The following is a 10,333-nucleotide window of genomic DNA, read 5'->3' on the forward strand; positions in this document are numbered from 1 at the left end:
AGTATTTACAGCAGAATTAAATTCTGAGGGTTTTTGTTGACTATTCAAATTTGTTCACCATATCTAAATTCCACTGTATCAGGCAAGAAGGAAATAACAGACAATGGTAAATAGAGAGGGGCTTTCTATGTCAAAATAAATAAATAATATTTGGGGTATGGCAAGTTACCTTCAAAAATTCTTGTTCAGCTTCATCCTCAAATAGGGAATGATTCATACGATGTAATTTAGCAAGCTCTCGCTGTACATATGCCAGGGTCATTTTCTCTATTCGGCTTGCTGGTACATAGTCTTCAACACGAAAATAGCTCTTTCCATGCATCTTTGGGAGAAAAAAAAAAAAAAATGAAAAAACAAAAGAGAGAGGAGACTTTTGTTCTTTCTTGACTTTTCTTATTTGGTCCATTTCCATTTTCAGGGTGATCCATATGCTGAAGTCACCGTGCTGCCATTTCCTAAAAGAAGATGGGGAACAGCAGGTACTGTCCTGACAGCCAAATGTGCCTCTTGCACCTGTGCTCCACCAGGCGCTCAAAGCACACACTTCTCTGAGCAGAGGGAGAAAAGAGCTGAGCCCACAGGCATGTTGCACTTAAGAGCTGACAGCTACAGCTGCATCAGTACATCAGACCCAGTGCTAGGATGCATCCGACCAGATGGATCAGAGAACTCAGAGTTCAATTAATAGGGCTACACTGATTTATATAACTGAAGATATAGCAGACAACATAAGTGGGTATTTTCTGTATACTTCAAAACTAGAATAACTAGTTCAGATATACCATCAGCAACCTTCCTGTATTTGCAGCTTGTCGATCTGACCTACACACAAACCAGCTGTGAATTCTGGAGTATTTATTTATTTTTCTTTCCATGTTTTCTAATCTTTTTAAGCCCCTCTGCACATCCAAGATGTGCCTATGTTGGAAATTTTCTACAGGTTTTCTAGAGTTTCTTGGCTGTGTTATCCATTATGAAGGACCAAGAATTTTTCATCATTCTGCCATATCTTCTGCCAAATTCATCTGGCTCATTACTGTTCCTTAATCAGGCAAATTTTGTAATTTTTAAAATTAAATCTGAAATGTGATCACTGAAGGATTTAGCTGAAATTATGTGCTATTCACATTTCTTCTTTAAACTCTATGTTTTAAAATAAAAGTTGCAAAAGCTGTTGAGAGAGACCTCTGAGAAACATTGTATTATTTATCCACACCTCAGAAGCAAAATTGCCAAGCTCTGCCTGTAAAGCCAAAGCGCCGAGTTTCAGGGCAGTCTCATCGTTGCAATATAATCGCTCCTCCAAAATATCTTTACGAAGCTGCAGGTAAAACTGATGTCTTGTCAAGTCGTGCCTGGAACACAAAAGAGTTTAGGAACACAGGAGGAGCCTTGAACAGTCACACTAAATGCTAGTGTTTTTCCTGCAGTCAGCTGAACCATGCACTTACTGGATAATGTTAAAGTGGTTGACAAAGAATTTTATCCTTAGAAAGAGTGTGAAATTAATGATGGAGGTTTTCTTCTTGGGTTGGTCATTCCAGCCATCTGGAGCCACTTTGTAGAGTTTGGTCTCCTCATCCAAAAAGAAGAATTCTTTACCTGAAATGAGAATTTTGGATTCTGTGGTAAGTCTGGAGATACTTCAGTAGCTCAAAGGTCTGCTCTCTTCCTTTAGTGCATCACTAACAATAAAAACAAAATGGATCATGGATGTCAGTTGAGATTTATTTCTCTGTGTCAGGGCTTAATTTATTGTTTCATTGATGAAAAACTTAAGATAACACTTAGTGTGTAATTTAGGATTACAATTGCTAGATTCTGGATTGGTGTAGTGTCTATGGATCACTCAAGAATTGATGGGGCTTGCATTCTGCTCACCATTCAGCTTTTGCACCCCATTGTAATCCTCATGTCCTACACACAAGATATGTTTCTTCCTAGTGCCTCAGCCCTGCTTGCCATCAGAAATAGGCTAGGGAGATGTGGGTCTTGTAGATTAAATAGTTGAACCTGTACTCCAAGTTATATCTAGGAACAAAGACAGTCAGCCTTCCTCAGTACACTGCTTCCTGGAATTTCTGCTGGAGCTACATGGCACAGTATTATTCCAGTGCAAGGCTGGGATGCAGCCTTTTCTGCATGGAATATCAGCCAGTAACAGTATGGGTGTGCTGATACACAGCCCTAGGGTAGACATGCTTTACATCAGTACAGTACAGTTTAAACCAATGTAACTTACCTTTCCTTAAGCTTTGGGTCTGCTTTCATCTGAGGATCTTAAAGGATCTTACTGTAATTCATTAATAAAGTGATTACAGAGGCATTGAGGGAGAGCACTGTTATGCAGTTAGCTGTGTCTCATTACCTTTCAGGTACGCCAAGCCAAAGTAGAAATGTTCCACCAAGTTTGCATATGCCACCACAGTGTTGAAAACATCTCTTGCCTTGGACTTGATGTCACATTGCACCTCAAGGCACTGCCCATTGAGTAGAATCACATTGAGATCCCTTTGGGACAAATAGGATTTCCCTTTTTTAGTCTAAGAACATGGAACAAAGAATGAAGAATGAATGCCAAGTAAAAGCAATGCAAGTTCCACAGCATTTTATTACTGAGGCCCCCTAGTCTCCCATCTCTACATAACCTGATGGAATTGGTCACAACATGATGCTATTCCCTGCATCCCTTTTCATAAATTAATATCCCAAACATTTCTAATTTTTAAAGAACACAGGGAATACCAACAAAGCAGCTGAGCATACTCAGACACTACAAACACCAGGGTTATTCTAGATTTGAGGGTAATTCCAAATTTTCTTTGCCCTCATTTTTACCACTGTATGCTGTCAGCCTTTTACCTTATCTTAATGAAAGGTAGAGGATGTGTCTGCAAACTGGACGAGTCCAGTACATTGGCACTACATGTCACACTGCGTATTTGCTGTATAATCTTTGTCTCAAAAGTCTTGTACTAAAGTGAGCATTCTTAGCTGAGAAGGATAAATTAACGTCAAAAGAAATAACTACATAGCACTGAGAATTAAATGACCTCCTTTCAAGTCTCAGTACCTCTGCAGGAACCCTAACTTTGTTTGGGAGGAAGACATGACAAGAATACTGGCTTGGGACTCAGATGCAACTTACAAAGAGCCCTAACTAAAAGGTCGCTAGATTAGTTCTAAATTCTTAATGTTCATACTTACCACAATTGATCCAGGCAGCTGTAAGGTCACTGGTGGTTCACTAGACAAAATAATAAATTCTGGACCTGAAAACTATAAGGAGGCAGTTTAGAAATTGTGATGTGTCCTTAATGTAATGAAGATCCCAAACACCAGTACCAATGAAACTCTTTCTGTTGATCTATATGCTGTAGTTAATTGACTTCAGTGTCTAATAAGGTGCAAATGCTGGTTGAAGACTTCTCTCTGTTTGGGGTCTCTCCTCTGTGGACTCTCTAGAGTCTAATTAGAAGTAAGCTCATGCTAAAACCTTTTCTGTAAAGGCACTTAACCAAGATCCATTTCCTTTGAAAGCCACCTATTTTCATTACAGTTACAGAAACTTAATTTCTTCTGAGACCTTTTCCCATTTGATTCCCAAGTTACTATGAGGACATTCACAGACATGTACACACATATACACACACCACTGATGGTGATTTTATAAGCCTAACTTCCATAGGGAACCAGACTAAAATGCAGAGCTGCTATCTTTCCTGTAATGAAGGTTGACTGATTATTTCTTATTAGCAGACATTGTATTCTTTTGCTTTATTCTTTTGCTTTAACTTCAACAAACTTAAACAGCACAAGATGCTTTTTTTCTGCTGAGCATCCACCTCAAGGAATTTTGCATATTGGGTTTTTGTCAGATTCATCTATGCTTTTAGATCCTTGAAGCAGACAGAAATAATTAAAAGTCTGTAAGTGGTAAGATGTGGATCCTTCCAACCATTCTCTGTGACTTAGTACCTTGATCCAATTTTTTGAGAAAATTTATGGTTTGTTTCATAATACTAGTATTGTCCTGTCAACAGATAATGTAGTTTTGTATCACATATAGAGAAGGACTAACACTTTGTTGTAACAGTTGCTGGACTCCTCCTGAAAAAATCAATTATTATCCAAGAAAAAATTGTAGTAGCAAAATTTAAAACTAATTTTATATATAAAAGGATAATTTTCCTAAGTATCTATCTGAAACTCCTAATCTGCCCCTGGTCAGTCTTGAGCTTGTGAACTGGGTCCAGATGAAAGGACTCACCAGCCTGAAACCTGTCCATTCTACTCCACAACAGAAAGCTCCAGGGACAGCAGAATTGTGGAGTTTTCTGTGATTCAGTTATTTCTGAATTTTTTGTGATCCAACTGCCAAAGAAATATTATCTTTCCCACTTATCAGAGTCCTACAACAAATCAGCAACTAGAAATAGACCCTTAGGTGAACTAATGGTTTGGCACACTCACTGCTAACCTATGCTTTCTGTCCATTGTAAGAAAAAATTAAGTCCTTTGGGCACTGGTGATCAGCAAGTGTTTGGGTTCAGTGTCTCTGTAAACATTTTTACTGTTCTGAAGTTCCTGTCAAAGTGGTTGATGAAAACAGTCCATATGGTGTCTGATGCTTGAAAAAATCACATGTGTAGGTCAGAGAGGGTTTGATTATAAGCTTTTGCTTAGTCTTTATGGACAAGAGCTTTCATTGCCTTCAGTTCTGAATTATCACAACTAGATCATGCCTAATTTGGAGTCTCTCAATTTAGAACACTCATCTGATTACATGACTCAGTAACTAAAATGCATTTCACTGGCAAACAACAACTGAATGAGAGGTTTCTCTTTAGTGATATTTAGATTTTGAAATCAGCTTATATTAGTCACCTTTTCCTTCCTGTGGAATAAACTTTTCTGTGATGCAGCAGCTGCTGTGTAGTCCTTTGTAGACACAGAGAAGGTGGAACCTAAACTTAGTAGGTTCTGTCTGCTGTTCTTCCGAGTTCCACCAGGATTTTCTTCTACAGCACTGATTGACCTTCAAAGGAAATGTCATAGTGAGCAATATATATAGCATGCAATCAAAACAACACAGGCTTGAGGACAATGAGCATAAGGTACACTGATGGGCAGTATACTATGAAATCCAGGGCAATGTCAGTTATAAATTGTTAAATATTTCTTTACAGAAAAATAAAAATAATTTAACATGGATAACATTACTGATGCCCTTTCTAAATAAACCTAAACTCTTCTTTAATTCAATAACAGTCTTTTTTAAATTTTCGTTTGGTGAGCCAGATCTAGCTGGTTTAAGTCTGGTGAAGCCAACAGACAAAGAATTTAGCTCCATGCCTTTCTGGGAATTCTATAGGATGAAGTGAATTCCTCATTTCTTATTTTCTGAAGCAAAAAAGCTTCAGAAAATCATAACATTTGTTTTTACATTATTTAGAACTTTCCAGGAATGGGAACTCAATTATTTGAATACTAATTCATTAGACTAAATGAATGTCTTAGGGAACTGAGAGAATTTTCAATTTAATTAAGAGAAAGATGTGTGAAAACTCAGATCAGAAAGCTGTCTTTACACTATACTTTTAACCTGTAGTGTAATGGCTTTTCCACATGAGCACACATGTGTATGCTTAGAATAAACTTAAGATATAATATATACACTTATCAATGAGGGAAAGATGATTATGTGGTGTATAAGGAAGGGTTTTGTTGCAGTGGATTTTTAACAAATGTCAAAGTCACATGAAAGCTTTTTTGCTGTCCCAAAGTTTTATCCTTTTCTTTTGCATGTTGCAGAGTTGCTTCAGGGAACTATTCAGGGAGTTTCAAAAGTTTTTTTAACAAAGTTACTGGAGTAGTTGCTGATCTCTTCTCCCTGGTATCCAGTGACAGGACTGGGGAATGGTTCAAAACTGTGTCAGGGGAGGTTCAGACTCGGTATTAGGAAACATTTCTTTACTGAGAGCATGGCTAAATACCAGAACAGGCTTCCTAGAGAGGTGGTCAAAGCCTGTCAGTGTTTAAGAGGCATTTAGACAATGCCGTTAACAACATGCTTTTAATTTTTTGTCAGCACTGTAGTCAGGCAGTTGGACTAGATGACTTGTTGCAGGTCTCTTCCAATTGAGCTATTCTATTCTATTCTATTCTATTCTATTCTATTCTATTCTATTCTATTCTATTCTATTCTATTCTATTCTATTCTATTCTATCCTATCCTATCCTATCCTATCCTATCCTATCCTATCCTATCCTATGCTATGCTATCCTAGTTTACATTCCTCTGTCTATAAAGATATCTAGATATTTTTGTTTCTATCAATGCAACCTCATAAAGATCAACATTTAACTAAGAAATATGCTTTAAAATGACCCAAAGTTACTTTTGTGGATATAAAAATACTGTTAGCTCAAACCCCAAGATGCTGTATTAAGACTTTATTTTCCTGTGGAAAACACTTCCTGTTGTTAGTCCTGCAAAGTGAGAGATGCCAAACTTAACAGCTGTGTCTTCTTTATATATAGGCCATAACCCTACATATACTTACAAGGTTAAATTTATGAGATGTAAATTATGTCAGTTGGACTGCTTACAGAAGTGATCATGGTGATACTAGTAAGCTTCATAGATAGTAAACCCATCACTAAGTTTTGTGTTGGTTGTCCTTCTATAATGGGAAACTGGTGGTTTCCAAACTAATTATTTCAACACCACTATTGACATGGTACTTACAATAGGATGGTGACCTTTGTAGAAATTCAATTACAGATGCTCACAGCCAAAAGTGAGGTTTACAGTCCGTGAAGTTCTATGGGAAACAACTTGCTGGAAATTTGGAGAAGAGAGTTCATCTTTCAGCAGAGGAGGGGAACATCTTGGCAGCGTGATTTAAGATCAAGGATATTGAGGTGACACCCAGGCTGGTAGTCAGACATATGGCAATTGCTCCAAAATACTCAGTAAGGAGATCTTCTGTTACTGATATCAGGTGTATGATGCATATATAGACATGTGTATACACACATATATATGTATGTGTGTGTAGTTAGACTGGTAGACAGACTTCTTTCTCCACAAAAGCTGCTGCTATCCTGCAACTTGCTTGTAGTTCTTTCTTATTGCAGATTTAGAGGTGTACTGGGGTAGCTCACATTGCTTAGATTCTCATGGCTGATTTATCAGGAAGTTCAAACTGTTTACTTGGGATACATTTAATTGTGAGTTGATCTAAATAGAACATTTCCTGTGGGCCTGAATTACTCATGTCATGGTTAAAAAGAAGAAACTCCTGTTTAATTGGGTCAAGAACTCAATTTAAATGCAGTATCTGTAGGGATTATATGGTGCTTAATTATGGGATTCTGGTCTCTGTGGTGCCTAAAGGCTAACAGTACTTACATCTCTTCTTCATTTGGAAACAGCCATGATTACAGCTGCACTTTGCTAACACCCAGTCTAGAAATCTCTTGTCTGGCAATAGTGGTGTTTCCTTGGCTTTTGAAAAGGAGCTAGTATCAGCTGTACAATTCTCATCTTTGCTAGTCTATGTCTACAGGGCTGATGTACGTGTCATGGCTGAAATGAGGCTAATCCTCATGACAGAGCAGAGGTCTTTACTGCTTGTGTTCCTGGGTTACCTATAAATCTTCAGTAAAGTGACAGTGCAGATCTGGATATGGCTGACACAAGTGAGACAAATCAGTCTAAAACCTGAGATGGAAGTGCAAATAATCCACTAAAAATTATGGATCATATAAATGGTCTGTCATAACCTCTCTGGAACACATCAAGCCTCTGCTAATGTGACAGCAAGGCAAGACCAGATCCAAAATCTGAATGTAGATAAATATGGACTCTGCAGAATGCCTTGCCAGTGAAAGCAATGACTGTTCATACCTTCTCAACAGGTTTTTCCCTTCCACACTCTCTGTAGAGCTGATTCCCAGTTGTTTCAGTCACAGCGAGCTATTGCTGCTTACCTGTCTGAGTCTGACGGAGACATGCTAGGGTCAGCTGTTCTGGGCGGCCAGTGACATCTGGCAGGACACAGTGGTAAAGAGTAAAAGTGGAAAACTTCAATGTGCTTGTTTTGTATGGATTGTTCAGGGCCCAAGCTCCATTTCTAGAGCATTTGGACTGTTTCACTTGGAGCCAAACCAAGTCTAAGTACACTTTATTTCTACATAAACAGTATCAATTACCAAAACAGTTTCAGATGGTGATCCAGGAATTTTCTGATAATGACATTGTCACAGTAGTTGTCTGCTTCATTTGGTAATAAAACAGCTTCCATCTTTTAGGAATATGAGTTTTGATTACCTGTTTATGAAGAGCTTGTAGCTACTTTGTGTCCTTGACCCACTAAGGGTGGGGTCCCATGACCTGTGTGTCTGTGGAACTCTCCCTGAAATGAATAAAGGAAATTTCACATTTGAAGCAATTATAGCAGCACTCAGCATCAGATCTTGGGATAATTACAACAAGGAGGAAATTTAAGCTGGCTACTTCCTCCCTTGTGTCCTTGCTTGGGCATGATAAATGGCACAATAAATTTGATAAGGCTAAGTGAATACTACACCAGCACTATTCCCAGTTCTCTAGTTATTGTTACTTCCTCTTCATAACGCTTCATGTGAATGTAATTTGGAAAACAGCTGTGTAGGTACAATGGCTGTTATTTCCGTATGTATGGGGGTAATTTGTAAAACAGCTTTTGCTCTTCAGAAATTACTTCTAGTATTGTTTGTTCTTCTATTTCCAGGCATAAAACTGAGGGGGAAAAGCCATGAAACCTCTCTGGCTTAATCAGACTAGGATATAAAATCAGTGAAATGAAAACTATTTGTAAATATTCCACTGGTTATTTCCTACATTAAATATATTGTAAATGTTTTTAGATCATAAGAATCTGGTGGGAATATAGGATGGTTTGTGAGTCATTAGCAAATAATATTTGTCTAATTTTTCACCTTCAGACATATCTGCTGCTACAGAAAGGATAGGCATGACTTTGTCTGGATACATGAAGGCTGAAATTTAGAGGTAGAACCAGAAATTATGCAAGTGGCAGTTCCATGAACATTTCTTCTAGCAGCAGACATGTTTTAAATCCTTTAGGGAAGGGTGGGAAAGTTAAATTTTTCTTCACTTGGTTCATTTCATTGATCTTATTTGAAGAATTTCAAAGCAAACTATTGCATAGGTGGAATGATAGACGTGGTAAGATGAGCTATGTGGAAGTAATCATTTAGGTCAGCTTTTTCTCCAGATAAAATACCCATGAACTACACCCTGAGACCTCACTCTGAATTCCAACATGAAAACATGACATTAAATTCCAGTGTACCAACCACCAATTGCAATTTTAAAAACTAGAAAATCTATAGTCACATTGCTAAAATATGCATAAACATGTTTTTCAAGCTGCAGATGTTAGTGACAAAACGTGAAATTTCAGATAAGCCAAATACTTAGGGCTAGGTACCAAAGTTAAGATTGAGTCCTGTGTTCTGAAACTACATGATTTTTCATGAGAAAGCCTTGCAAAATTCTCTGCTTAGACAATAGGTTTCACATAATTGTATAAATACAGTTTAACAAGCACATAAAATTGCCCTTTGTTTTTCTGTCTGTTGTTAGGGCAGTGGGACAAGTTGGCTAGTTTCAGTTGACTGGCCGCCATGCTTTGATCACAAACCCAACATGTTCCTGATGTTTAAGTAACATGTGGCCCTCAAAGAAGTAGATCCTGTAGATGATTAATTTATTATATGTTAAATGAGCTTCTAAAGTAGAACCTGGATAAGAGATATTGATCTCCCTTGATAATGGTACCCTACTAGATGGTAATATTTCTTTTCAGAAATGATTGCATTTTTATAATATATTATCTCATGAAAGAATGTCTTGGCTAACAAGATCTCACATTCCATGTTTTCTCCTACATTTTTAGAGTCTTACAAAATCCTGAGTACTAACAGCTACCACTGTTTTAATGAAGACTGAGACACAAATTCACTGGAAGGAGCCTTTGCCCAGTTTATGACCAAAATTTTCTTTAAAAGGACTTACAAAACAGGCTCCTGAGTTTACCTTCTTTATGTGCCACTAGATATGTGACTAACACCTATGTGCCACATAGGAAGTAGCTGAAATCTTGAGGTTTTATTGCTACTGATATTGATTGCAATTCTGGAGCTTCAGAAAAGTGCCTTTCAAGGAGGAGAGTATCAACAGCAGTTGTATGAGTGACCTCACCTTCCTCATCATTGGGGATATGGGATTGGGGCTGAGAGGCTATTACATTTCCCCCCC

At 37.8% G+C, this 10,333-nt stretch overlaps 1 protein-coding gene across 5 annotated transcripts in view; it reads right to left on the minus strand.

Annotated features, from left to right (window-relative positions):
• FRMPD2 (FERM and PDZ domain containing 2) overlaps positions 1 to 10,333 on the minus strand; it is a 78,542-nt gene that overhangs the window by 47,535 nt on the left and 20,674 nt on the right. For 4 of the 5 annotated variants that reach the window (XM_026850964.1, XM_026850966.1, XM_026850968.1 and 1 more), the window contains exons 8-15: positions 8,339 to 8,423; positions 7,999 to 8,055; positions 4,888 to 5,038; positions 3,208 to 3,279; positions 2,369 to 2,543; positions 1,452 to 1,602; positions 1,217 to 1,355; positions 170 to 322 (exon numbers count right to left, since the gene is read on the minus strand). In XM_026850964.1, the coding sequence (XP_026706765.1) occupies positions 170 to 322; positions 1,217 to 1,355; positions 1,452 to 1,602; positions 2,369 to 2,543; positions 3,208 to 3,279; positions 4,888 to 5,038; positions 7,999 to 8,055; positions 8,339 to 8,423 (983 nt within the window). The remainder of the gene's footprint in view (positions 1 to 169; positions 323 to 1,216; positions 1,356 to 1,451; positions 1,603 to 2,368; positions 2,544 to 3,207; positions 3,280 to 4,887; positions 5,039 to 7,998; positions 8,056 to 8,338; positions 8,424 to 10,333) is intronic. The other variant, XM_026850965.1, reaches the window with a different exon arrangement.

The sequence above is a fragment of the Athene cunicularia genome, assembly GCF_003259725.1.
Source record: "Athene cunicularia isolate RWA chromosome 6 unlocalized genomic scaffold, athCun1 chr6_part1, whole genome shotgun sequence".
NCBI classification, from domain to species: domain Eukaryota; kingdom Metazoa; phylum Chordata; class Aves; order Strigiformes; family Strigidae; genus Athene; species Athene cunicularia.